The 25,724-nt window shown below is 36.2% G+C and overlaps 1 protein-coding gene across 1 annotated transcript; it reads left to right on the plus strand.

Annotated features, from left to right (window-relative positions):
- The first annotated feature begins 14,383 nt into the window (after positions 1–14,383).
- Positions 14,384–25,180, plus strand: TYRP1 (tyrosinase related protein 1). Its single transcript, XM_015652138.1, has 8 exons — positions 14,384–14,569; positions 15,025–15,496; positions 18,359–18,681; positions 19,960–20,164; positions 21,032–21,199; positions 22,576–22,755; positions 24,132–24,278; positions 24,816–25,180. The coding sequence occupies exons 2-8, from the start codon at positions 15,115–15,117 to the stop codon at positions 25,019–25,021; spliced, it is 1,611 nt and encodes a 536-aa protein (XP_015507624.1). The 5' UTR covers positions 14,384–14,569; positions 15,025–15,114; the 3' UTR covers positions 25,022–25,180.
- Positions 25,181–25,724: the final 544 nt, after the last annotated feature.

Here is a 25,724-nt window from a genome sequence, read left to right on the forward strand (position 1 = left end):
TATTCTTCTTCTTCATTTTAATCTTTATAGTTCCACAACATGGCAGTAGTACATATTTCATTCCCTTAAGATGCATAGTCATAATTCCTACACTTAATTTAAAAAAATGATAATGAATTACACTTGGTAAAGAAAATCCTTTCTGGAACTATTTGTTAAATTACAAATAATTTGATCAGAAATATTAATCTAATATTACTGGACCTAGAATAAAACAGAAATATCTTTCCTAGAATTTTATTGCTGTGTAAAGTATGAATTTGTAATATCGTTGCTGTCCAAAGGAACTCAGACACGCTGAAAGGAGCAGTCTGAGGAATTTTTTAATGATTTAAGTCCAATGAATCGCACTGCTTTTTTTCCTAGTCATTACTTTTTTATTATGAGTAGAATATAAGTGTTGTTAACGTCAAAAAGCGTGGGAAAAAGGCCACAGTAGTCTTCCTTTTCCTTTCAACCCAAACATTCCTAGCTTTAAATATGTTTCATGTGACTTTGAATAAAACTGATAAATCAAAGGATTCAAAGGATTTCATTAAGACTAGAAGTGTGTATATGATCTTGCTTTAAGAAAAGCAATTCTACCTTTTTTAACATTTCTAAGTCAATACAGAAATTCATTATAGAAAATTGTGTCTCTTCCCCAACAAGGAAGCCTCTTTCAGAGGCTTTTTCCCAGATAAAAGCTTGGCCCATTTCTTGCTGAGACACAGACAGAAGAGAGCAGCCCTTGGTGTACTAGCTGAGCAATCGTACCAGTGGGGACTCATCCCACAAGCCTGACACTTGACTGCTTTTTGAAAACTGTAATACTACTTGCTCCATGAGTAAAACATGCAGCTTGGGCTAAGAATTTATCAAGAAAAATCCCACAGAGAAGGACTGGGGTTTGAGATTTGACAAAATGCTCAACATGAGTTGGCAATGAGCACGTACAGCCCAGAGAGCCAAACGTGTCCTGGGCAGCATCCAGAGCAGCGTGGGCAGCAGGGCCAGGGAGGGGATTCTGCCCCTCTGCTCTGCTCTGCTGAGACCCCACTGCAGTGCTGCATCAGCTCTGGGGTCCCAATATCAGAACAAATTGAGACAGGGAACCACCAGAATAAATTGAGAGAAGGCCACGAGGTTGACAGGGGACTGAAGAACCTCCCAGGCTGAGAAATCTGTGACTGTTTAGCCTGGAAGAAGTTGCATGGAGACCTCACAGCAGTCTTCCAGTATCTGACAGAAGCCTACAGGGATGCTGGAGAGGGACTCCTCATCAACTGTCGTGACTGGACAAGTGGGAATGAAGGGAACAGGTTTAGATTAGCCATATGGAAGAAATAATTGTCTGTGAAGGTGGTGAGTAACTGAACAGCTTGTCCAGAGAAGGTGTGGATGCCCCATCCCTGGCAGTATTCAAAGCCAGGCTGGAGGGGGGCTTGGGTAACTCGTTTAGTGGGTAGCCTCCCTGCCCACAGCAAGGTTGATTGAGTCTGGACAATCTTTAAGGTCACTTCCAACCTAAACCATTAAAAATAAAAACACGGTCATCCTCTAGCACTCAAGACAGAGAACCTATCTGAGATCTACTATTCATAGTTTTTGCTATTCATTAACAGTTGGGAAGGATTAGAAAAAACTCTATAATTATTAATCTATTTTAGAATTAATGAATTGAAATATCAGCGTCTTTTCTAGCTGAAGTCTGTTCCATGTATTAAAAATAAGGCAGTGCAAATATCAGGATCATTTCCTTCTATGTATTTGGTGTTTCTAAGATTGTCATTTAAATTTAAATTGTGGTATTACTAAGCATTATCATTGTAATGAATAAGTAAAAAAAAATAAAATTAAATTGTTGACAGCTGTTGATATTATCAGTTTTTTAAGAAATGCTTTTTCAGGACCTTTTGAAATATATTTCAAAGAATCTCAAAAAGACTGAGATTGGAAGGAACTCTGTGGTTTTCTGATCCAACCTTCTGCTCAAGTAGAGTCATCTGGAGCCAATTTCCAAGACCGTGTCAATTGGCTTTTGAATAATCTCCAAAGATTGAGAGCCCACAATGCCTCTGGGCAACCTAATCTAGTGCTCTGTCACGGTCACTGTGGCAAAGTGACACTTGGAGGGAACCTCCTGTGTTGATGCTTGTGCCCATTGCCTCATGCTCTGACCACATGACACTGACCACACTGAAAACAGCCTGACTCTTGTCTTCTTTACTCTCTCCTGTTCCTGAACTGCACATATACATTGACAAGACACCACTGAGGCCTGCATTTCTTCAGGGCGAATTACCCGAGCTCTCTTGGCCTTTTGCTTTAGAAGAGATGCTTCAGTCCCTTCAACATCTTCAGGCTTTTCATTGGACTCTCTCCACTATGTCCATGACTATCTCGTATTAAGGAGCCCAAAACTGGACACAGTACTCCATGTGTGGCATCACCAGTAATGAATAAAAGGGTGGGATCACCTTTCTCAGTCTGATTCACTACTGTGACTAATGTATCCCAGAATACCATTTACCTTCCTTATGGCAAGGGCACACTGCTGGCTTAAATTCAACTTGGTATCCATCAGGACAAGCCTCTTTCCAGCTCGTTGTCACATTTACTAGCCAACATAGCTTGATCATTGATTTGCCAATGACAGCACAGGCCATCACACTGTGGTTAGGAACCAAATCCTGGGTGTACCACAGTGCTGGCACTTAATAAAGGGACCTTTTATTTTAACTTCTGCAAAAATGATGGGACTACATCTAGGTTTACAGTCTGCCAAAGTACCTTGTAACTGTGGTATGGCTTAACTAAGAGATGAATTGATCTTCATCAATAATTGGAGAGATATTGGAGAGAAATTTATTATATCTAACATTATTTCTTATATCTTATATGATACAATTATTGATGTAATTATTGTATAATTATTATACTATATGACATATTATATTATACTATGTGATATATCTTTATATTCTTTGATTGGAGAGAAATTTATTATATCTAAAGACATATTTATTATATTAAAGACAAAATTTGGTAGCAGAAAAACACTAAATGACTTATAGAATCACTTCGTATGATGACTGCAGGGTTTAATTGAAATTAAAAACGAAATTACACATGCAAGCAGCGTCAAATGTACAACAAATATCAGTAAGATTTTTTGAGGAAAATTTCTAGTCAGAAGCTCAATGTTCAATTCATGTCAGCTAACTTTTATCTTCTACACCTGAATTAGCTGTGCATAGTTGTCATTGCAGCAAATGGTGGGAAATAAGTGCTGTTAGAATCATCCTCCACATTTAATATTTTTATTTTTATTTTAGAATGAGACACATTGCATTCTGAAAGTACCTGTTTCCTTCTATAGACTGTAAAATGAACCTGTCATGCTTATTTCCACAGGAAGACATTGTAAATCTGGCCCTGGTATCTGATCTAAATTGGCCATCATGTTGAGCCTAAACTGTTATTTCTGTTCTCTTATGTATAGTGTATCATTTTTGCTCAATTCAACACTTAAAAGTCAAAAAGAGTCTGAAAAAATAGGTAACCTCAGAAAAGCACACAAAATCAAAAGACTTGGATGCTTTCAAATGGAAAATTTCCTTTCTGACTTATCAAACAGTGACTCAAAATTCAGGCGTGTTAGTAACTATCAATTTTCAGAGCCTTCTTGTAAGAATTGCCGATCACTGATACACAGCTACAATTGCTGAGCTTCCAGACTAATGTTGAAATACAGCTGTGAGAGTTCACTGCAATTTGAAGGCATCAGTGCAATTAGGGAGAGTTTCTCTGAATGAAATTTCCACCACTTCAACTATCTTATTTCCAGTACATTTCACTGAAGAGGTCTTCAGGTAGTGAAACAGGATGCTATTCATACATCTGGCATCTTCCACTTTCCTCAGCCCCACTCCCCAGGGACTCAGTGTCACGGCTTTGGACACATGGATAACAGGCCCTTTTCTCTATTTCATTGATTCAGTTGTTTGTGACAGTATTTCTAAATTCCTGTTCTTTCAATAAATACATTTTCTGAAATATAATAAAAAATGTGGTTATCAATCCTTTTGCTCTCCAGTAACAGCAAAAACAGTACCTATATAACTTATATATGCTTATTTTCACCTTTTTTAACCATGTTTACTTATAAAAGCAGATGTCAATGTAATGCATTTGGAGAAATACTGTGAAAAAGGCTCGCTGAAGTCTATGTGATCATCCAGACCTTTTATTTGTAGAACTAACCACCTGGATTTGTTACATTATTCCCACATGTGAGCAGCCTATTCTTCAGGCTTTTGCTGCCAAAAATGGCATCACTTTAATCAGAGCATTCTGAGCAGACAGAAGTCCATGACAACTCCCTCCCTTGGAAATATCCATTGAGTGCAACAACATGCACATCACTTTTTACTTACAAGAAGTTCTACCATCATTTTTTTTTCCTCTGCCATGTCTTGCCATAGCAAGAATTAATTTCAAATATATAAAAAATTCAGTGTGCTATATTTAGTCTTAAATATAAATATAAATATAAATAGTCTTTTCCTTGTCCCTGTATGTCTTCATGCTGCTATCTTAGCAGCATGTTTTTCCACTTGCACGTAAGAGTTGACATCAATCACCATTTCTATTTTTAGAGAATATATAAAATAAGTTTTGAGTTTTGGTGTTCTTTTCCGTTTTTCTACTATTACAACATGGTTTAGGTGAAAACCAGGTACTTGTAAATATTTTACTCCCTTAAGATGCATAGTCACACCTCCTACTCTTCATTATTCTGAATTAAATAGTTTTTTTAAAAAGCTAATTAATTACATTTGGTAAGACAATAAATTTGTATGACAGTACAATTTGTTCTGCAGGAGTAAAAAAAAAATCTAGCCTTTCTCAAACTCAACAAACAATTTTCCTTCTGAAAATCAATTATATTTTTAGTATATCTGCAGTAGATGATAAGTGACAAGTTTGAGTCTTGCTTAAACACTAACTCAGTTTTTTACATCACTGAATAACTTTTCAAATACTTGAATATGAAATCTGACACCTATTCTCAAATATTCATGTATATTTAAGATCAATAATACCCTATCTACATTTGGCACAATGTTATTTCCAGTGTTACTCTCCCTAATAAATACTGAATTTCTCTATGACCAGGACATAATAAAATATACTCATCTACATTAACTCAGTAGTGAATACCATATATTCTGGGAACAGCAGTTAATAATACTTACAAGCTGCGAACCAAACCCCCTTGTCCTGCACATAGAGATGTTCTATATTGTTTGCAGCTCCTACTTTACAATCAACCATGTCACAGGGTGATGGTTATGGAGATATTTCTTTTTCATACAAACACATGAAGACTTTAGATTGAAATTATATTCAAATGCTACATGTTTTTTGCTAATTTCACATCAATATTTTTTTCATCCTTTGCATTGATTTCTCTTCTCTATCAAAGAGAAGCTAATTTTGGTCACTGAAAGAGACTTCCTTGCCTATTTCTCTCCCTATTGACCATATTTCATTCAGTACTATGAATAACCATGTCATCTACTTTTATCTCCCACAGGATCAGACATAATTTTTCCTTTTTTGAATTCTGCTTTTACTTAAGCTGCCATTCAGACTTGACACAATCACCTATACAGACATGTAATACTTTTTCACCTATTTCCTACAAATTTTCTTAGCTGTAATGTCCACTAAAATGACTGGTAATAGTTATCCTGCTATTCTGCTGAAACATACCCTTTTAACATAACAAGCATTATCCTGAGTGGGCTTTTCTTTCTGTTTCTGAACATCTGTAGTTTCTTGTCTTCTGTCAGGTTTAATTTTGCTCTGTGTTTATTACCACATTTGACACTATTGATTCCTTGACAAGGATTTTAAATGCAGTAACAATAAAAATTAATTGATCATTTTATCAATGAGCCCAGCACCACCCACACTCCGCCTTAAAAATAGAATTTGAATTATGATTGATGCACTGGCACCATGGGATCCATCATTATGGGAGGAAGAAGCATAGGTTAAACAAAAGAGGAACTTTTTATCTGGAAAAAGAAGGACATAACTCCAAAGAGCTACAAGGAATTCAGAAGGCCTTGAAAAGTGAAAAAAACCCTGTATCATTTGAGATGAATTTTATTCTTCCATTTCACAAGTAGAAATTAATATTTTGTTTACTAGATAAATTTAGGCAAGAGCTTACATTTCCTAAATTTGACAGTATATTTTAGAGATTAGGTCCTTGTTTTCCCTGCATTCAAGTCTATCCTTAGATGAAAAAGAAATATTATTTACACATCCTGAGAAGTGTGTGGAAGGCATGCAAGGAGCTCACATCTTTGAAAGAGTATGTAGCTGGTGGTAAGAACTTTGTAAGATTCAACAACAAATTATTATTGCTACTAAAAACAAGACTGAAAAAGTTTTGAGGAATCATTTCTGCTTGAGATGCTAGCAGGCTGGAAGTGTCGTTATGGTAAAATACCATACAAAACAAAAAATAGTGATGACTAACCTAACATCAATCCCCCCTTTAAAAATTTGGAAAACTTAACAGATTATCTACTCAAAAGATGATGTGATAGAATTAATAGAAGTCTGCATCAGTATAGCAATCTTTAAAAGAGTGATTTTTTTCTTCCAAAGCCTACCAGCATACCAACAAATTCATTCCAAAAATGCAGGAAGATATAATCAACCATCACTAAATGTTCTGTCACTTATGTCTGAGAAAAATCAATGAAAGAAATATTAATTAAAAAGATCCTCTTCCTTCTTACTTTAGCTGCATTTATAGCAATCATCTGTTTCATGAGTTCTTCATTGACCAAACAGATCAACAATTTCTATACTTATATAAGTCTGCCATCATTAGACACATTTCTCTTACATGCTTATTTGATCTTCTTGAGTTCTTTGTTTATTCATTTCTTTGGGAAGTCCTCAAAATCAATATAAAAAATTACAAAGCCTTAAAGGATATCTATGACATATCTGTAAATCTTTCAGCATATTGGAGTCATTAGTGCTCATGACATTTAGAAGTATCCTGTGATCCTTGCCTGAAGTGCACACGTGGAGTTTTGACATCCATTACTTCCACAATATTGGAATCAGATTTCATAGCTGATCTTTTTTTATTATGGTATGAGAACCCCTAGTGATTAGAATTAGTGTATCTACTCTCATTTTAAAATATCCATTCAATTAAAGATTTCTGAGCAGGTGGTGGTAGTTTCATCATAAAAAAAAAAAAAAAATCATCATGTTGTCTTTTATTAACTGCTTACAGAAGGAAAAGTTAGATAGCACTTCTTTTTGGTTTGTTCAGGGAGACTTTTCCTCTGAAATTTACCCAATGCAGAACCCTAAATCCATCTAGACAACACTAGAAAATTAAGTGTGTACAGATTTAACTGTATTCCTTTCTTCTTAGATTTTAATGTATAGATTTCCTACTCTGTTACAAGGGTTAATAGAGTTGTGGAGTTTCTGGAGAAACAAAGTTTTTTCAGGCTAATGAGATAGCTCCTAATATATAGAAAGGAATAATGTAAATATCGTTTACACGTTATCAGGTACCTCAAAGATATTTATTTGATCTGTGACATTGAAGATATCAAGCATTAATGAGACTTATCAGGCCTGCTCAAAAATGAAATTCCTAAGGGTTGTGTTTGACTTATGGGACTTAGTAGTCCTAAACATCAATTCTTATGCATATATAATAAAACACTGGAATAAAACACTGTTCCATTTTCAGAATAAATGGCTCACTAACAGTGTGATAAAACAGTCTCCATCATGAAATGAATGGAGCTATCTTATTTGACTTAAAATACTGTGACACATTAAATGGCTTTAATGCACTTGTTCAGGCTAATGCTGATAAAGGACTCCATTATTCTGCTGCAAAAAAAGTGTCACTAGAACCTTCATATTAATAAATAATAAATACAAACTTCAGTTTCAAAATGTATCTGCATATATTCCTTTAAGTAAGCAAAAGGTTAGCGTTGTGTTTTGGCAAAGGGTAGTCTTTAAAGGACAGAATGCCACTGCTATGATACTAACATCTTCACTTGCAGCAGCCTCCCTTGCTTTTCCTCAAACCTTTTGGCAGCTGCGTGACCTCATCTAAGGCAGTAGTGAAAATACAAAAGAGAGCTTTGTATCATGGTATGTGGGTTATAAGAATAATAAAAATCTCTTTTTTTTCCTCCCTAGTAAGAAGCATTTTGGTCATGTACTTTAGTTTTGGTTTCCAGTGCACTAGCATCAACTTCTGCTGTAAATGGGAACATTTCCAAGCTGTTGGCATGACAAAAATGCCACAAATTTTCCATAGGAACAAAAAATGTTCATCCACTTAACGCATAAATGTTACATAATTTTCATCAAAGCTTCTAACCTAACTCAGAAAGTTTGTGAGGGGCTTCAACATCCTATTTCTTCGAGCAAGATATTTGTGATTGCATATTAGAAATCTGTCATGATGGACATAGTTTACAGTGCAGTAAGGTCAAAAGAAAGAATACTGTTCATTTCAGTGTGCTCTGAGAAAAACATTGTCACTGGTGACAGTAGCTATTAGTTCATTTTCTCTAGTCAATAAATAGCTAAGAGGCTTTCCTTGCACTGAACCCTTATCTATTTCTATCTTTAAAGATAATTTACAAAAAAAAAAATCTATTAGCTTGGTAGGGTAACTCCCTACAAAGTATTTTCACCTACAGAACATAAGCTATTGATCTATATTACCCAGAGCACAATTTATTTTTTTCAGTCAAAAGGCACTCTGTCTATCAATGGAATAACATGAATTTAGGGAAAAATTAATCTTGTGCCAGTATATTTTTCTTCATTTTTAAGGCCTGGAACAAAATGTCATATGATAGTATGTATAATCTGGCAGGTCTTCCAATTTATAACACTGGAAGATAAATTTTCATGGAAATCACTTCAGCAAAGAAAAAAATTCAGATTCAGTTTCTCAAAACACAGAGGACTTGATTATTACTAAATATAAATTACTTTAACTTCTTGGACATCAATGGGCACATCCTGAACAGTGTTATTTATTGGAGCTATGGCAGTTTACTCCTAACAGTAAGCTGACCTCTTATGCCTTCAATTTCATGGTATGCTGTAATGGATAAAATGTGGTAAGACAAACACCATCTTTGCCCTTGAAGATGGTTTGATCTGAAAAGGCAAGATAACATAAGTTGACAGAATAATCTACCTTGATTTGGAGTTTGTTCTACTTAAGGTTTCTTTGGGTAATGAATTTTACATTGCTAACTTTTAAAATCAGAAGCAAAATTCCCATTTACTTAGGCAGCTTGTAGTCTTGCCCAAAGTGCATCTACAGTAAGAACAAAACATATAACACTTCTTGATTAGTAGCTCCCTAGAGTGTGGTCAGAGGAGAATAAATTTCCTGAACATTGCATTGGCAGGTGGAAAGATGAGGGCATGGGCAGGTGCACAGATGAGAGCACGGGGCAGGGTGGCAGGTGCACAGCTCTGCTGGTGATAGACATGTTAATTTCTGTAAACTCTGTCTGTGCAGGGACACCCTCCACCTCCAGGCCTCACTGACACCCATTCTGGGTTCAGTGACTATGTGACACTATGTTAGGCAATTTCCTAATCTGTAGCTCAGTTTTACACAGCCCAGCTCCAGCTGCATCGTGGCAATCAAAGCATTGTGTTCACTGTATTTGCTCACAACACAAAGCTAACTTTAATACCATGGTTGTCCCTCGGATTAGAGCATACCTTATTTCCTTCACCTTAGGCTGCTAAGGGAGTCAGATTTCATCCACAGTCACTCGTAAGTAAAACTCATGATTCCAGGTTCAACACCACACTTTCTGCTTCCTGGAAGCTCTACCCAGTCTTGCACCTTTATCAGTCAATTGTTTCTCTGAAATACTGCTTTCAAACCTTACATATATTTTCAAGAGGAAAAAGTGATGTGTGCTATTTTGAAGCTATTTCAAACTCTTAGACAAGTGCTACTTATTTTCATTTTATGCCTATCTGCAACACTCTTTTAGGTCTCACTCATTTCTCTGTAGGCAGTCATTTGTCACCTCTATCGCATCATTTTGAAACTGCAGATCTCTCTCCAGGCACTGGACTATGTTTGGTGAAAGCAATAAAGACTCCAATTACCTATATGTTTCCTTGCTGAAGGTGAACTTTTGAACTACAAAGATAGAGTAAATTTTCTGCACTTTACTTTGCAGACGCAACTGCAGGCCAATTTCATTTCTCAGCCATGCTTCAGCTCATTGATATCATTCCAGAATTACAAAAACATGGAGGAAATGTTCAGAAATGGTTAGCATTATTATAACACATATTCCCGTACATGGCTAAAACTTTAGATGAATAGAACACATTATGGAGTAGGTATAACTAAAATTATTTATTTTGCTTAAAGTGTTTATAGCATTTGCAAGATTCACTGTGAAAATTTCATACTTTAAGGAAAAGAAGTATCAATTTGTATGAAATAATTTTACTTCATTTTTTTTCTTTAACCAGGTTATCAAAACTATATAAAAATCTTGTCCTTTGCCTTGTTTATCTTTCCTATACATTGATTTATAGTTGGTTCAGCTTCCAATAAAAGTGATATATATTTTCTCAAAATGAAAGTAGAAATTTACCTTATTTGCAAGAAAAAATAAGAACTTGATAAAAATATGAGACTGCTACTCTTAGAGAGTAATTTAAGTACTTACTAAGTATCATGCAGTCTGCTGGATGAAGATGAGAAAGTTGTTGCCAACAAGAAAATTGACTAATAATCCTTTAATTAAAATTAATCCAGAATTAAATCTTACAGTAGAGCACAATACAGGATATGCATGATTTCCTAGAAAAATGAATAAAATTTCTCCATGTCTGAGACATGTCAGCTTTTATGGAACTTGCCATGTCTGACACAAAATAAGAGACACTAGGAAGAGATGAAGCAATTTAATGAATGTGCTGAAACCTTATAATCTAAACAAATTTTTAAAAGAAATATTTTTATTTCTATTCTTTGGAATGCTATTTTTCATTTTGTAAGGTTGCACTACATGCAGTTTCATACTCCCTGTTGGCTTGGCTTTCAACTGCCTAATGAAAAGGAAGATAATGTAGACTAGACAACACATAGTAGAATTATCTGGGAAGTACTGCAGTTGCTTGTAACAGTCAGCATTATTTTTGTAGTTTTCTTGTCAGCAAATAAGCCAGCTGAAGGTTAACCTATACAAATGAGCCAAGCTCCCTCCAGCTGACTGTAATTCTATGTCTTATTAAAACCAATGGGGCTGCGTTGATTTGCATTATCTGAGGCTGGTCCACTGTCTTCCTACTACAGAAAATTGGTTATTTAACAGAGCACTGAGGTTTAGATGTCCATAGCTGCACTCATTAATTCTAGCTCGAAGCAATTTGCTAAAACCTAAGGTTTGTGGGAAAAATTAAATTGTGTGCTCCTTGGGACTATGCACTTCTACAGTTTGCATGATAAATATCAGTAAGAAAAATCTTGTCTCATTTTCACTGCAAGCGTTAATCTGAGTAAAAGATTTTCAGCAATAAGTTTCTCATTGGTGGTTTTTCTGAATAGAAGCAGAAAATTAAATGCTGCAGATCATCACTGTTAACATCACTGTTGTTTGTTGCCCATTCATTTCACAACCTATTTACAAATTAATACTTTTTTGCATCTACATGTTCTGTTAATGAAACTCTAGCACCATTTCCTTTGTTAAGTCTGCAGCTGTCTACTGATGCCTTGAGACAGTAGTTTTATTACTGTAGATTATTGCTTATAGTTTGCTAGAAAAACATTAAACTCATTGGCTCTTATATTTTTTCCCCCACTCTTCAGGAAGAAAATAATACTAGGTAAGTTTTGCTCTCTTTTACATTCATCTTGCATAGTACTGTTTGAATATACCAGCTAAAATAAAAGAAATAGACAAAAACTCAAAAAATAATGTACTTATTCAAATGTGTTGAACTGAATAAGCCCTAGGACAACTGAAGAACTACAAAGATAGAGACTACCTGAATAGGCAATCTTCTTCTGCTGTATATGTTCCATGAGAGCCATTGATAGCGATCTGTTTCCTGGCACTGACCTTTAATGCTTCTTAAAGGTACTGTTTAACTGGAAGAAAAATGCATGTAGCAGTATCACTACAATCATGTGTCTTTTCATGTGTTAAAGAATGGAACTTCTGAATTAATACTGTGTTCTTATACTTTAAACAAACAGATGCCTGTATTCCAACTCTTAGTAAAGAGTTACCACTGGGTAGCTCCCAGATGTTTGACTGTAGGGATGATGGCATGGGCTGAGACACAATCAGTACCTCAGGTATGTTTCATCAAGCATAAATAGAACTCTAGATTTTTATAACCTTCTCCAGTAGTTTAGGGTATAGACCTAAACCTTATGCGTCTGCATAGAGATCTTGTTCCCAGCATCAAGAACTACTACTTAACAAAAAAAAAAAAAAAAAAAAAAGAGAGTGGTGCAATAATATAAGAATATATGCAAATATATAGCATATTAAGTAATCTCTTTTCAAGTCTTTTAGTCCGCACAGGCAATTAGTGAGCTAGGGGTTCACACACTGACTTCTTCCTCATTACCTTGATTTTGTAGACAAGCCCTTTCTGAACTGAGTCACAGAAACACAGATGTTGTACATTTGGATAATCTCCAAGACCAAATCATTTCAGGCACAGTAGGGGAGCAGGAGTCTTTAAAGGCAAGAATATCTCTAAAGGCAAGAATATCAAAATAAAAATTATAAAAAAGATTGCATTCCACCAAATGGTTCAGCAAGATTTCCAACAGGAAACCCAAGGGAATATCTGGGGAAAAGAAGGGATACGATCCTCAGCAGTGCACCTCTGCTGTAAAACATTCATAGGTGTTTTCTCCACAGGAGGTTTTCAGAAGGTCTAAATCATGTACACCATTATATGGGGAAGTTTTATGATGCCAGGAAACCTCAGTCAGTACATCTGTTTGCTCTGTTTTACTGGGGCTTTGTCTAAGAAGCAGCATTTATCCCTCTTAAGCTTGTTATGAATTTGCTGTATTTGCTAAATATTCATGGCTAAAACCCGTATGCTTCTTCTTTGAACTTTAAGTTCTTTTCAGATAAAATCTCAAGAGATTTTTTTACCAGCTCTGGTTTACCTTCTGATGTGAAAACAGTGAATTTGTGTCACCTGTGTCCCAATACACATGTTCAAAGAGAAAACATTTAAGCTTGGAAAGAAGCAGGATAAGATAACAAAGAAGAGAATATATACTAAAATGGAGAATGAAGTGGAAGTCAGAATAGAAAATACATTCACTTGAGGATTAGCAAATCCTCCTGTCTGCAAATGGAGAATGAACTAAAGAGAGAGAGAAGTGTACTAAAAATCTCCCTCCTACCCTGAAGCAAGCATGTTGGGTTATGCAAGGCACAGAGGGCAAGGTTCACTGCTCTGGTGCATGGCTGGTTGGCAAGAATAAATGCACAAAAAAATTGTTTCTTTGTTCTGCCAGAATCGGGTGCACTCTCGCATTATGACTTGCATATAGGGAAGCAGAAAAAGAAGGTAATCCATTTTCTGCTTGATGTCAGTTACAGTGTGATTGAACCTTTTCCCAGAAAACTTGTTAATATTTTGTCTTGATGCCAGTTAAGATGTTTCTTGACTTATCTTCACCTCACTTGACATATCTCCACCTCGCTGAAATCCATCCTTATTGAAAGCTAAGGAAGAGAGTAATAACTTGAATAAGGTCATTTTTGTGCAGTAGAAATCATCCTTGCAAAGATTAAAGAAGCATTTTTCTTTCATTGAAGAGATTTGTCAATTTATTTTTGTCATTACCCTTCCTAGCACCTGCTCAGAAGTTAGTATTTTATGAAATTCCAGTACCATCATTGTCTTTTTATTTTAGTATCAAATAAACTGTTAAACTGAAAGCTATAAGTTTAAAAATTGGAGTGTTTCATTTTACAAATAGCATTGCTTAGTCACTTACTTCAGCCTGATCTTGAAAATGCCGTCTTAAGAACTTTTTCTAAGTATCTTTTAAATGTATTTTCCCCACTGTTCTTTGTTTTCAAGTGAGCCTTTCTTTGCAAGTAATTAAAAAAAAAAACCAAAAAACAAACCAAGAAACAAACAAAAACCCAACTTCACATTTGTTCTGTTTTGAATTCAAGTGTTTGTCTCTGACCTTTGGTAAAACTTGTAAAATCACAAGGAGATAAGCATGAAAGAAATCATGTGCTGTTCAAGTACTTAAAGTCCAGAGAAATGCACTGAAGTAGAAAGGGGATTAAGAGAGGAAGGAGGGTGAGGCCAAGCCATACTGTGTTGGTACAAGAAGGATTAGCAAGCAGACTGAACCAGGAGAGAAATTAGCCGTGCTTATTTCAGGTTAGACAGTCATAGGACGTGCAGAGATAGAAGGAGATCTCAGCAGTGGAGAGGTACCAGGAAGAGAAAACAGGTACAATGCATGAAGAAGTACAGCTTCACTTTATATTGGAGCTGGCATCAGAGAACAGCAGGAAAACAGAGGGGAGAACAAGATATGCTAATTTAATGCAGAGAAGGCATGAGCTGGGGGAAGGAAGGAGGGTGGAAAAAAAATGTTTCAGAAAACTGGTGCCTTAGACAGGTTTTAGAACTTTGTGGCAGCAGAACAAATGTGTCCAGCAAGTGTAAAATGTGAATGAACATTTTGGAAGAATTTAACAGTCAGTGAGCAAATGCAGATCTACTTAGTTACTATCTTTCGTGCAGACAATGAGAATATTAGCATCTGTGGTCAGAGTTGCTCGCCTTTTCAGAGTATTGAAGTGCAGCATTAGGAATTTTCTGGGGTGAAAGGGGTAGCCCAGAGATTTGTGTCATTTATTTTTACTCTGCTTTCTCTCCCTCTTTCTCTCTCTCTCTCCATAGAGGGAGCTGGGTGTCCCATCACAGGAGAGGAAATCAGCGTGTGCGAACAGCCAGCTCTGGGAGCAAGCCGGCTCTGCTTGACCCGCTGTCATGCGGATCCCCACGCTGCTCTACCTTTCCCTGCTGCTGCTTCTCACCATGTCAGGCCAAGCTGGAGCCCAGTTCCCTCGACAGTGCGCAACTGTTGAGGCCCTGAGGAGCGGCATGTGCTGCCCAGACTATTTCCCTGTGTTCGGGCCGGGAACCGACCGCTGCGGTGTGTCCACGGGCAGGGGCCGGTGCGTACAGGTGACTGTGGACTGGCGGCCCCACGGCCCCCAGTACATCCACGACGGGCGGGACGACCGCGAGCAATGGCCCATCCGCTTCTTCAACCAAACCTGCCGCTGCAACGGGAACTTCTCCGGCTACAACTGCGGGTCGTGTCGGCCTGGCTGGACTGGACCTACCTGCAGCCAGCAGATCAATATCGGTAAGGACGTCCGAAATACGACGTGAAAGATGGTCCTTGTCAGTGCTTGCTTCTCAGTGTATCTAGTGGATTTGTTCTCTTTAAGGTACAAAACCTCCATGCTATATAATGACAAAGGTGTGTTGCTAAAGGTGTTATAAAGGCAGGTAGGTGCTAGAGGAGCAGTTCAGCTCATGTAAAAATTACTTATTACTTACACTTACTATCCATTAAAAGAAAGAAAAGAAAGCATGAAATTCCATTAAAGAATAGAATGTATATATTGAAGAAAAATTTATTATTTGGATTTAAGATAAAAATAATGTCTAAAGGCACTTATATACATGTGTTTGTGAGTGATCCTGGGAATAATATGTACCTCAATATGTTTAATACCTTCTGACTATTTTAAATGTGACAGCAGGTTTTTTCATTCAAAGTCCCTTAATACAATTCTAAACAAAGTACCTGGTCCGGTAAATTTTTATTGCCTTTGCTGCTGTCAATATCTTTAAAAAAATTAGTCATGACTGGGGACTGTTCAAATTAATCAGTCCAGGGTGGGGTAAGCCCTTCTTCAGTACTCCAGTTTCAGTTACATCTAGCATATCACTAAACAGATCTTTACATTTTTTTAAAAATGGATTTGAAATCCTTGAAGGACTGGAAAAAAGTTGAACATTACAGGTAAATTAAAAAAGACAAACAGGTTTGGGGCCATATTCTTGTTCTCATCTGAAAATCATCTGAATGGACAAGATTTCAACATTTATTTTTAAACTTAAGCACTTAACTTCAAAGATGTTATTGAAATCCTGTAGAATCAAAAATCTCCCCAAATGAGCATGGGTTCTGTTGATATGTTAAACAAGAGGTCTTTAGCACAAATATGCAGTGTTTCTGTCTGCTGAAACAGAAATCAGCACTGACATTTCACCAGATAAGTGAACATTCCATGAATGTAAGAGCATGTTCCAATAAGAGTTAACAAACGACCACTTACCAAATCAAAATTTTAACAATTCCCTAATAATAGTTTATGATGGCTATGGGAAAGATCTTTGAATTTTTTTTTTCATCCTTTGAGCTTCAAGAACTAAACTAGAAAGAAGAAAGTATTACTTGTGAATTTGATCTGCTAAGCCAGATTGCACTCTCCGATACTCTGGCCTATTCTATTTTACAATGATAGCAGCTCTGAAGAATAATAAAGGCATAAATGTTAACACACAAACTTAATAATGTAAAGCTAGAGACAGGCGAACAGCAGTTTTAGGGGATTTTCTAGAATGTACAAGAGCATTTTTTACTTTTCTCTCATTAAATCCTTTACAATGCATTAAAATGCCAAGTAAATCAAATACATTGTGCATGATAACAGAAGTTTAAAAGGTATAAATTATTTTCTTATTATGCTTTAAGTTTTCACATTGAGGTCACCTCTTTTGCCCATTCATAGATGGCCCCATCTGTTCAGATTTTAGAAATAATTACTGGATTACTGTTGGCATATCCTTATTACATTGCTGTAAAATCCAATGTGCTGTCTTCATATCTTCTCAGTTAATGACTAACTCTAATAATAATCCCTATTTTTTATTGTGGTTCAGGCATATATTTTCAAAATGAAAATGTTAATATGTCTATGTAAATCAAAATTAGATGGCCAATTACAGTTGTCTACTTGAAACAATTCAAAAAACACCACAAAATAACCAAACAAAAACCAAAACAAATAAACAACCAACCAAACCACAAAGCCCAGCACTTCAGTGATGAGAGTTAGCATGTCAGTTTAGCTCTGCAAAACAAAAAAGCATGTTTCAGGATATACCGTCCTTGTCTGAAATTCATGTTTCAGGAAAGACTTTATTCAAATTTCCCAGAAACTAAAATATGCCTCACTGAATCTGTTTTTCTTTTTAGTAAAGCATAATTCACTTCTATTCTTTATATAGATTCATGTTGAAGATCTGTTGCTTCTTGCATCTGTATAATCTATCACTAATTTGGACGATGAGTTATAGATTTTTACTGTGTATTTTTATAATGACAATAAGTAAATATTGAATAACAATTGTGAGGACTTCTATCTTCATCTTAGTCTAAACTTAGTCTGAAATTTTCTCAGACCAGATGAAAGAAGGACTGAGGTCATCTGGATTCATTTCTTATTGCAGAAATACTGCTATTTCAACAAGTCAGTTTTCTTCTTTGTTGCACTCTCTATGTGTGGACAATGACATCTTTTCATTATTTTGAGAAATACGGCTAAAAAGGACTAATATGTGACAATTGTTAATAGTGTCAGGTTTAGAAGATAAAAGGTAAGATAAAATGTCAGATTAAAGATATACTGTGACAAATTCACAATAATTCACAGCAAATCTGCCATTTTTCCTACAAAGGTTCAAGAATAAAAATATCAATTCTTCATTAAATTAAAATTTAATGTCATTAAATTTTCAAACAGAGAATTTCTGATTATTGGTTTATTAGTTTATAGTGCTCATTTCTTGTAGAGTACTACCACAACTAGTGGTATATAGATAAGTATATCGGATGAAGTTCTGAAAGGTTTGTATGACAAAGAACTGTCTTTGTCTTTTGTCCAGCAGGATGGAAAAATAATTTGTAACAATACTCCTAAAAGCACTAAAATTGCAAGAATTGGGGTTTTATTTTAATTTATTTCATCTTTTCTCAAAATAAGTAACATCTTCTATTTATGCTCAGTGAGTTTCCCCAATAAAAAAAGGGTGGGAACTTGAAGAAAAAGGGACTTGCCCAGAATTATTAGGAATGCATTAAATAAGTTCTGTGAGATCAGACTTCAGTGTCTTGTTACTTTGGCAGTAACTTGCTTCTTCTGCTTTATCGCAGTCAGAAGGAATCTCTTGGATCTAAGTGCGGAAGAAAGGAATCGCTTCGTGAACGCCTTACACCAAGCCAAGGTGACAGTGCATCCTGACATCGTTATTGCCACACGAAGACGTGAAGAAATTTTTGGGCCAGATGGCAACACACCTCAGTTCGAGAATATCTCCATTTATAACTACTTTGTGTGGTCTCACTATTACTCTGTCAGGAAGACTTTCCTTGGTGCAGGGCAGCAGAGTTTTGGAGGAGTTGATTTCTCCCATGAGGGACCAGCTTTTGTCACGTGGCATAGGTACCACCTATTGCAGCTTGAAAGAGACATGCAGGTGAAGTTCCTCTTAATGTTTACTGATATTCATGCTATGTTTTTTGCAGTTAAAGCACTTCATATTAAAACAGGCAACAAATTAAATTAATTTTTTCCTACATGTTGAAATGATTCTGCTGCAATTTCATTAACTCATTTTGTACACTAAATTTAATAGAGTGCATTTAGGCTTCAGACTGTCACTTTTATAGAGATGTTAAATATAATATTTTAATCAGAGCAATAGAAAATGTAGAATTTCCATAAAAATCTCTTGGAAAAAAAATATATATTCTAGATATAACACATGTTATTGGACCAACATTGTTCTTTTCAGTGGTGTTTTTAATCTCAAGGCCATTATTCTTTGAATAACATTAACGAAAGCATCAGAAATTCTGAAGAAAGTGATAACAGAGATGACTTATGAATTCAGAATCACATTTCATTTGTGTAACCGGTTAAAGAAGCTAGTGTTTTACTACATCCTGATCCATAAATCAATGGTTCTCTTTTTTTTCTTCTCTTATGTGGACCTATTAATAAAATGGGTATAGTATTTTATGGACCATCATCCTTAAAAAACAAGAATTAAGTTTTCAAGGTCAGGACTAAATAATGTCTGAAATCACTTCAGTGTTTCCACTAGCTTTAATTGCTTCACGTCAGGCTGAGGCACACACTCCCTTCCAAGACACACATTTGTCATCCATGTCATTTCTCTTTGTGGAAGCCCAGAGAAGTTCTATCTGTCTGTGATTTTAATATATATTCCTATTTATGTCAGTAGACTTCATCATTAGTCAAAGTAATTTTGCCTCGCTAACTCCAGTACAGTTCAACTCCAGCCCATACCAGAACTAAACTACGCCAGCTGGAAAAGCTGGCATCCCAATTCTTTACATTTCCCTCAGTTCCACAGTTTATCTAGTTACTATGTGCACTACAAACACTGTTCTTGTTTACAGGCCATTAAAAATATTTGGAAAATGGGGTTTCAGTGTTAAGTTTCTTATTGCTCACAATATGGTTTCATGGAAGAGATACTGTCTTAATAATGGGGGAGATCCATGATTCAGTTCAGTAGTACAGCTATCTGCTCTGTTGAACAAAGGTATCAATGTTAAAAACTACCAAAAAGCTTCTACATGATTTTTCCATAGAGTTCTCCTCTTCTACAAGGAAAGATTCTGACTTTTACTAGGATGTATTTAGCTGTTTTTTAGCACTCTTCTAGCAGTAATTATTACAGCTGTCTGTGTTACACACATAGTAACACTATATTTATGTGGTTTAGAACATGCTACAGGACCCCACTTTTGGACTGCCTTACTGGAATTTTGCAACAGGACAAAATACATGTGATATCTGCTCAGATGACTTGATGGGAGCTAGAAGCAATTTCGATGTCTCTCTTATAAGCCAGAATTCAATCTTCTCTCAGTGGCGAGTGCTATGTGAAAATGTAGAAGATTATGAAACCTTGGGAACCATCTGTAACAGTAAGTATGAATGATGAAAAGATATCTGGAGAGAAAATTCTGATAATAATAAATAAATATAATACTTTACATTGCGGTGGCTTTTTTCAGCCAAAATGTTTTAAAGTGGTTTTTGAATATTCTTGATCCATGTTTCATCAGACTGTTGCGATAATACATACTATAATGAGCTTGTACCAGAAGAAAGATTAAATGCTTTGCCTTCCCTTCTTATGCAGTACCAATTCATCTCTTACACCATAAATAATTAAATCTGGCAGTGTTATTTCTTAACTGAAGCTTAACTTTTCGTCTGACTACTCCACTTATCACCTTCACGCCATTCTGCTCCTAAAATAAGAACATCCAACAATCCCCACAGTAACTATGTGGATCATGTTTTGAATGTGAGTCACACCAGATTCTAACATATCTACCCAAATTAAAATAATTTTTTAAATACCAGTAAGGTTTCTTATATATTCATATAAGCACTGTCATGGAAATAGGGGGAAAAATAGGAAACCCCTCCCAATACTGGGTTAGTCATTTACATAATATTTTCCCCAGATACTCTGTCAGGACATCCTCAATAATCTTGACCTAGGTCTCATCAGGAAATCACATTGAAAATCTGTAGAAAAATTTCTTAAATCACTTAGAGAAAACAAATTTCAGTAAGAAGCTTCTAGATGACATTTTACATCCGGGAACAGAGAATCCAGAACACAGGGCCCCCATGAAGATTCTTTGCCCAACGTAAGGAACTGACCAGTTCATTCAGTGTAAATGTCTTTTGTGAGAGATTTTTTTCTCCACAGTTCAGTCAGAAGAGCAATTCATTCTGTGGCCTACTGTTCTTGTTGTCTTTCTTCTCTCTGTTTCCAGGTACTGAGGGTGGTCCCATACGAAGAAATCCTGCTGGAAATGTAGCACGACCTATGGTACAGCGTCTCCCAGAGCCTGAGGATGTTGCTCAGTGTTTGGAAGTTGGTGTATTTGACACTCCTCCTTTCTATTCAAATTCAACAGACAGTTTCCGTAACACAGTAGAAGGTAAACATGGCAAATAAAAAGACCTGGAACAGCTCCAGATAAACCAGGGAGCAGACTTGCCACTTCTTCCTGTTGGAAGTACGAGTTTTGAGACAGGCTATTGGACAAGTAGAACACATTGTTCTTAGCATTAAGTATTAGCTGAGTATTAATCTGAAATAAGCTCTAGGTAAATTACTCCATAGCTATAGCTTATGTCTCTTAAAATGTATAAAACTCTCAAGAATCTGCTGCTGGTATACTAAGTAGAAACTAACTTCAGGTCCTTGACACATAGTTAGTAAACTGCCTTTGTTGAAAACAAAGTCCTTGTCTGTGGATTGATGCCATTGCATCCCTAAATGAAGCAAACAAGTGCTTCTAGCAGTTATTCTTGTATCTGAAAAAAAACAAAATAATTTGAAAGCTTTGGCAGTACTTAGTGCAATGCTATTGAAACAGTAATTGTCGTCTGGCTACAGGATTTACTGCTAGACATACTATCCCTTCTCTCTGGAACATAAAAACACTGTTCTTCTATAAGCTCTGCACATTTAAAACTGAAGTCTCTGTCACTGACACCACAACACACGCACACACCCAACAAAGAGCCTAAAGACTTGATTTATAGCACTCAAACAGCATCCTAAAAACTTCTTCATTACCTTAATAATCCAGAGGTTTTAAAAGGAGAATACTAAAAAGTGACAGTTCAAATGGCTGCCTAGCAATACCTAGGTGTCTAAACATAGCTTTGGAGAATTCACTGTAGGTATCCCTCTCTGGAACAGCTGGCCAAAGCTCAAACACAGGACAAGTTTCCATGATGCTTCAGACCCTAACATCCAACTTGAGGGCTATGAGGTTTTGGGCATAAACAAAGCTACAGCCTATCTTCAGTGAAAAAACAAATAGTATCAGAGCATGTGAAGCTTACAATACGTGTTACCAGTATATATGGAAGTGATATATGGAAACCTAACAGCTTGCTCATTAGAATAAATGGCAACACAGACCTGCTTCAGTAAGCAGGAAGAAAAATCATGCAACTATTTTAGTATGGAGAAAGAGATGCAAGCCCCAAATATATACATCTATTTTCATGCTGTGATATTATTTTGGCCATTTTTGTGGTAGAATCCACCAGCTTTGCAGTCCACATTTGCAGCATTCTTTTATAAAGACTAATTTAATCTGAAAATTAGGTATTCCAAGAACATTTCTCAAATGTCAGTAAGTAGAGAACTAGCTACCCATTTGTTTAAAGCAAAGCAACATGACAACATGAAAGTCTTTTAGAGAAAAAACAAAACAAAACAAAGTATTCATCTGAAACTGCAGCTTCCAAACAAAATCTTCACTGGTATTTTTGTTTTCTTCTTTGTTTGCATATTCAGGGTACAGTGATCCCTCAGGAAAATATGATCCAGCAGTTCGAAGTCTTCATAACTTGGCTCATCTATTTTTGAATGGAACAGGAGGGCAAACTCATTTATCACCAAATGACCCCATTTTTGTCCTCCTGCACACATTTACAGATGCTCTTTTTGATGAGTGGCTGAGGCGGCATTCTGCAGGTAAGATGTTGTCATGGGCAGAGGCAGGATGGTTGTTTTTCACTCTTTGTAATCACATGAACTCAACTCCTTCTTGTGCAAGATGCCCCTTAGTTTAGGAGAGAGAATTGGAATTTTAAGAGTTAGCATAGCTAACAAAAACAAAGTAGTAACAAGCAAACTCTCTTCCTCACCCCATTGACATGGAATTACACATCACTCTCTGCTAAGGGACCTGGTCAGAGACAGCAGGCACAATTCAAGAAAGCAGTATGTGGGAATACACTGTCTCCACAGAGCAAAGACATTGTAACCCTGAAAGGACACTCCATTGTTTTGTGGCGTAAATAACTATTTTCTTCTTGTCAAAGATGCCATACACATTCATTTCTACCACCTTTGTGATGTACTGCCAGCATTCAATAACCTTCTCCATATACTTCAAAAGGATAGTTACCATTTCTGCCCTTGTTTTTTTAATTCCAAAAACAACCCAGAAAAAGATAATACAGGAGAAAGTGAAAAAGAGGGAGAAAGGAAGAACAGAAGGGAGAATTGGAAAGGAATAATGGAAAAAAAAAAAATAAATAAAGGAAGGAGACTTACATCACTGGACTAGGGAGAGAATTCAGTCTAACTCTTATGCCTACGCATCATTCAGCAACTGTATTCCTCCACACAATGCAGCAACAGTATTCTCTTAGGATAATCTATACTCCTCTTCCTTCTTCTACAGAAGACAGCTGTTGTTGCACAACTGAGACTTCTTTTTGCAGCTTCCACAATCTGCCTCATTAAATTTTCCCACATCAGCTCTCAGAGAGCCCCTTGTGTAAGAGCCCTTTGTGGTTCTTACATGATCTATCACAAGGTTTGGCATCATCTTAACACAAAGTATTTTCTTTCTTTTATGTTTTGAGTTTTGTTGTTGTTGCTGGTTTGATTTGTTTCAGGGATTTTCTGTTCTTTTTTTTTTTTTTTTTATTTCAGCTTACTTCCTTTTGAGTTAGCATTATGTTGCAAAAAAATTCCACTGAAATTTACATCAGCAGTCATCCTGTTCATCACTGCTACAATCAGGCAAAGCAAGAACATAGAAAAAAGTCATTGCCATATTTACCCGTTTCCAAGTGAGCAGAAATAAAAAGATGAACACAGGCAGAATTTTAAAAAAATTACTGCTAATTTCTATCCAAAACCAGAGGTAACCTTAGTGGCTTTGGTTTTGGACAGCACAGAGACTGTGCTTTGTACCTGTAACACTGGGAAACAAATCCTCTGGAGCAGCTGAAAAAGAATTCTGGGATACTCAAAACCCTGAGCTGGAAAGAAAAAATGAAGTAGTGCAAATTATTTTTAATTTATTTACAGAAATGTGATTTAACTTTCAAATTTAGATATCTCAACATACCCACTGGAGAATGCCCCTATTGGACATAACCGACAGTACAACATGGTGCCTTTCTGGCCTCCTGTGACCAATAATGAAATGTTTGTTACTGCACCAGAAAACCTGGGATACAGCTATGAAGTCGAGTGGCCAGGTAAACTGTGTAGCCTAAATACTTCCTCTTCTTTTTTTTCCTTCGTATCTTTGTCTCTTGAAATTTATTTAAATTCCACCAATAATGTTTGCTGTCTTTGTAAGGGCCTTTTTCCCCCTTTCCTGCTTTACTTTCCAGATTTGTCTGGGATTTGGTATAGCTATTGGTCAGAGATTGTTCCAGCATGAAGTTCCCAGTACCCACCCTAATTTTAGGAGAAGTTCTCATTTGGATCTTAACCTTGCAGAACATCCTTATCCCTATGTCGAATAGCTTCATTAACTCACTAGAGAGAATGCAAATCAGAATGCATCAGAAACAAGGTGGCAGAAGAAAGGTCCAGAACAGATTTTAGAGTGGAGCAAGACAGACTAAATCTTTTCACATTTTTGAACAAGAACTATCAAACAAAATTTTAATTACTTCTACTCCCCAATTCAGTGAATAAGTGCTGAGTTTCAGTCTGAATCTCTGATATTTATCCATATACTTGACATTTGCTTTTAATATCTTTGCCTTTTGTTTTCCTTCTTTTAGGTCGGGCTCTCCGTGTCACAGAGATGATAACTATTGCAATAGTCACTGCATTGGTTCTTGTTGCAATTATCTTTGCTGCTGCTGCATGCATTGTACGTGTCAAGAAAAATAAGGATGAGTTGCATCAGCCTCTTCTTACTGACCAGTATCAGCACTACTCGGATGATTATGATGGCATACCAACACCAAGTCAGTCTGTTGTTTGAAGAGATGGCACTTTTTTTGCATCTGACTGAAACTGGGGATCTTTTTGCTTTATTTCATATATGGTGGTCATCCACCTGCTTTAAAATAAAGAGCATAAACTGTCAGCTGTCTCAATAAATTTCCTTCATGCTTCACTTCCACTTCCATCGCACCTAGGAATCAATAAATCACCTTTGCAATGATAACTCTATGTTGACTATAACAGAATCTTTCAAGGGTCACCTGCAAGCCTTTCCCACACTTATTTCTGTAAAATCTGGCAAATATTGGCTAGATTGTCAATAGCCAATGTCATCTGACTTCCCAGAATTATTTTATGAGGTGCTTTTGTGAAAAGATGAAGTCTAGAATAGAAAGAGAATATGAAATACACGTAAACACCTTGTCTAGATTAGTGGAAAGTGTTTCAAAATAGTCGTCATGCCAAACAGAGAGTGAAAATGGAATTCTGAAAAGTATATTTGAAATATAACTTTATCCACAAAATATAATTATGAACCAATTGCTGCTTTTAAGTGTATCTGTGAAAAGAGATTCATCATCAAAGCCCCACCAGTATTTGGACACTTCAAACAGGTGTTCAAACACAGCTGCCTGGAAGTACATACAGCTGAAAGGACAGCTGGAAGCAGCCTTTGCTTAATTTTTATTTCTATTTTTGACATTCTCGCTCCCTTCCTCTCTCCCACAATCACCATGGCA

Source organism: Parus major, chromosome Z, assembly GCF_001522545.3.
Source record: "Parus major isolate Abel chromosome Z, Parus_major1.1, whole genome shotgun sequence".
In the NCBI taxonomy this organism is placed as follows: Eukaryota; Metazoa; Chordata; class Aves; order Passeriformes; family Paridae; genus Parus; species Parus major.

Coding starts and splice junctions, on each gene's coding strand:
- TYRP1 (XM_015652138.1), top strand. CDS start 15,115: ATGCGGATCCCCACGCTGCTCTACCTTTCCCTGCTGCTGCTTCTCACC. Junction 20,165..21,031: donor CTTGGGAACCATCTGTAACA/GTAAGTATGAAT, acceptor CTCTGTTTCCAG/GTACTGAGGGTGGTCCCATA. Junction 21,200..22,575: donor TTTCCGTAACACAGTAGAAG/GTAAACATGGCA, acceptor TTGCATATTCAG/GGTACAGTGATCCCTCAGGA.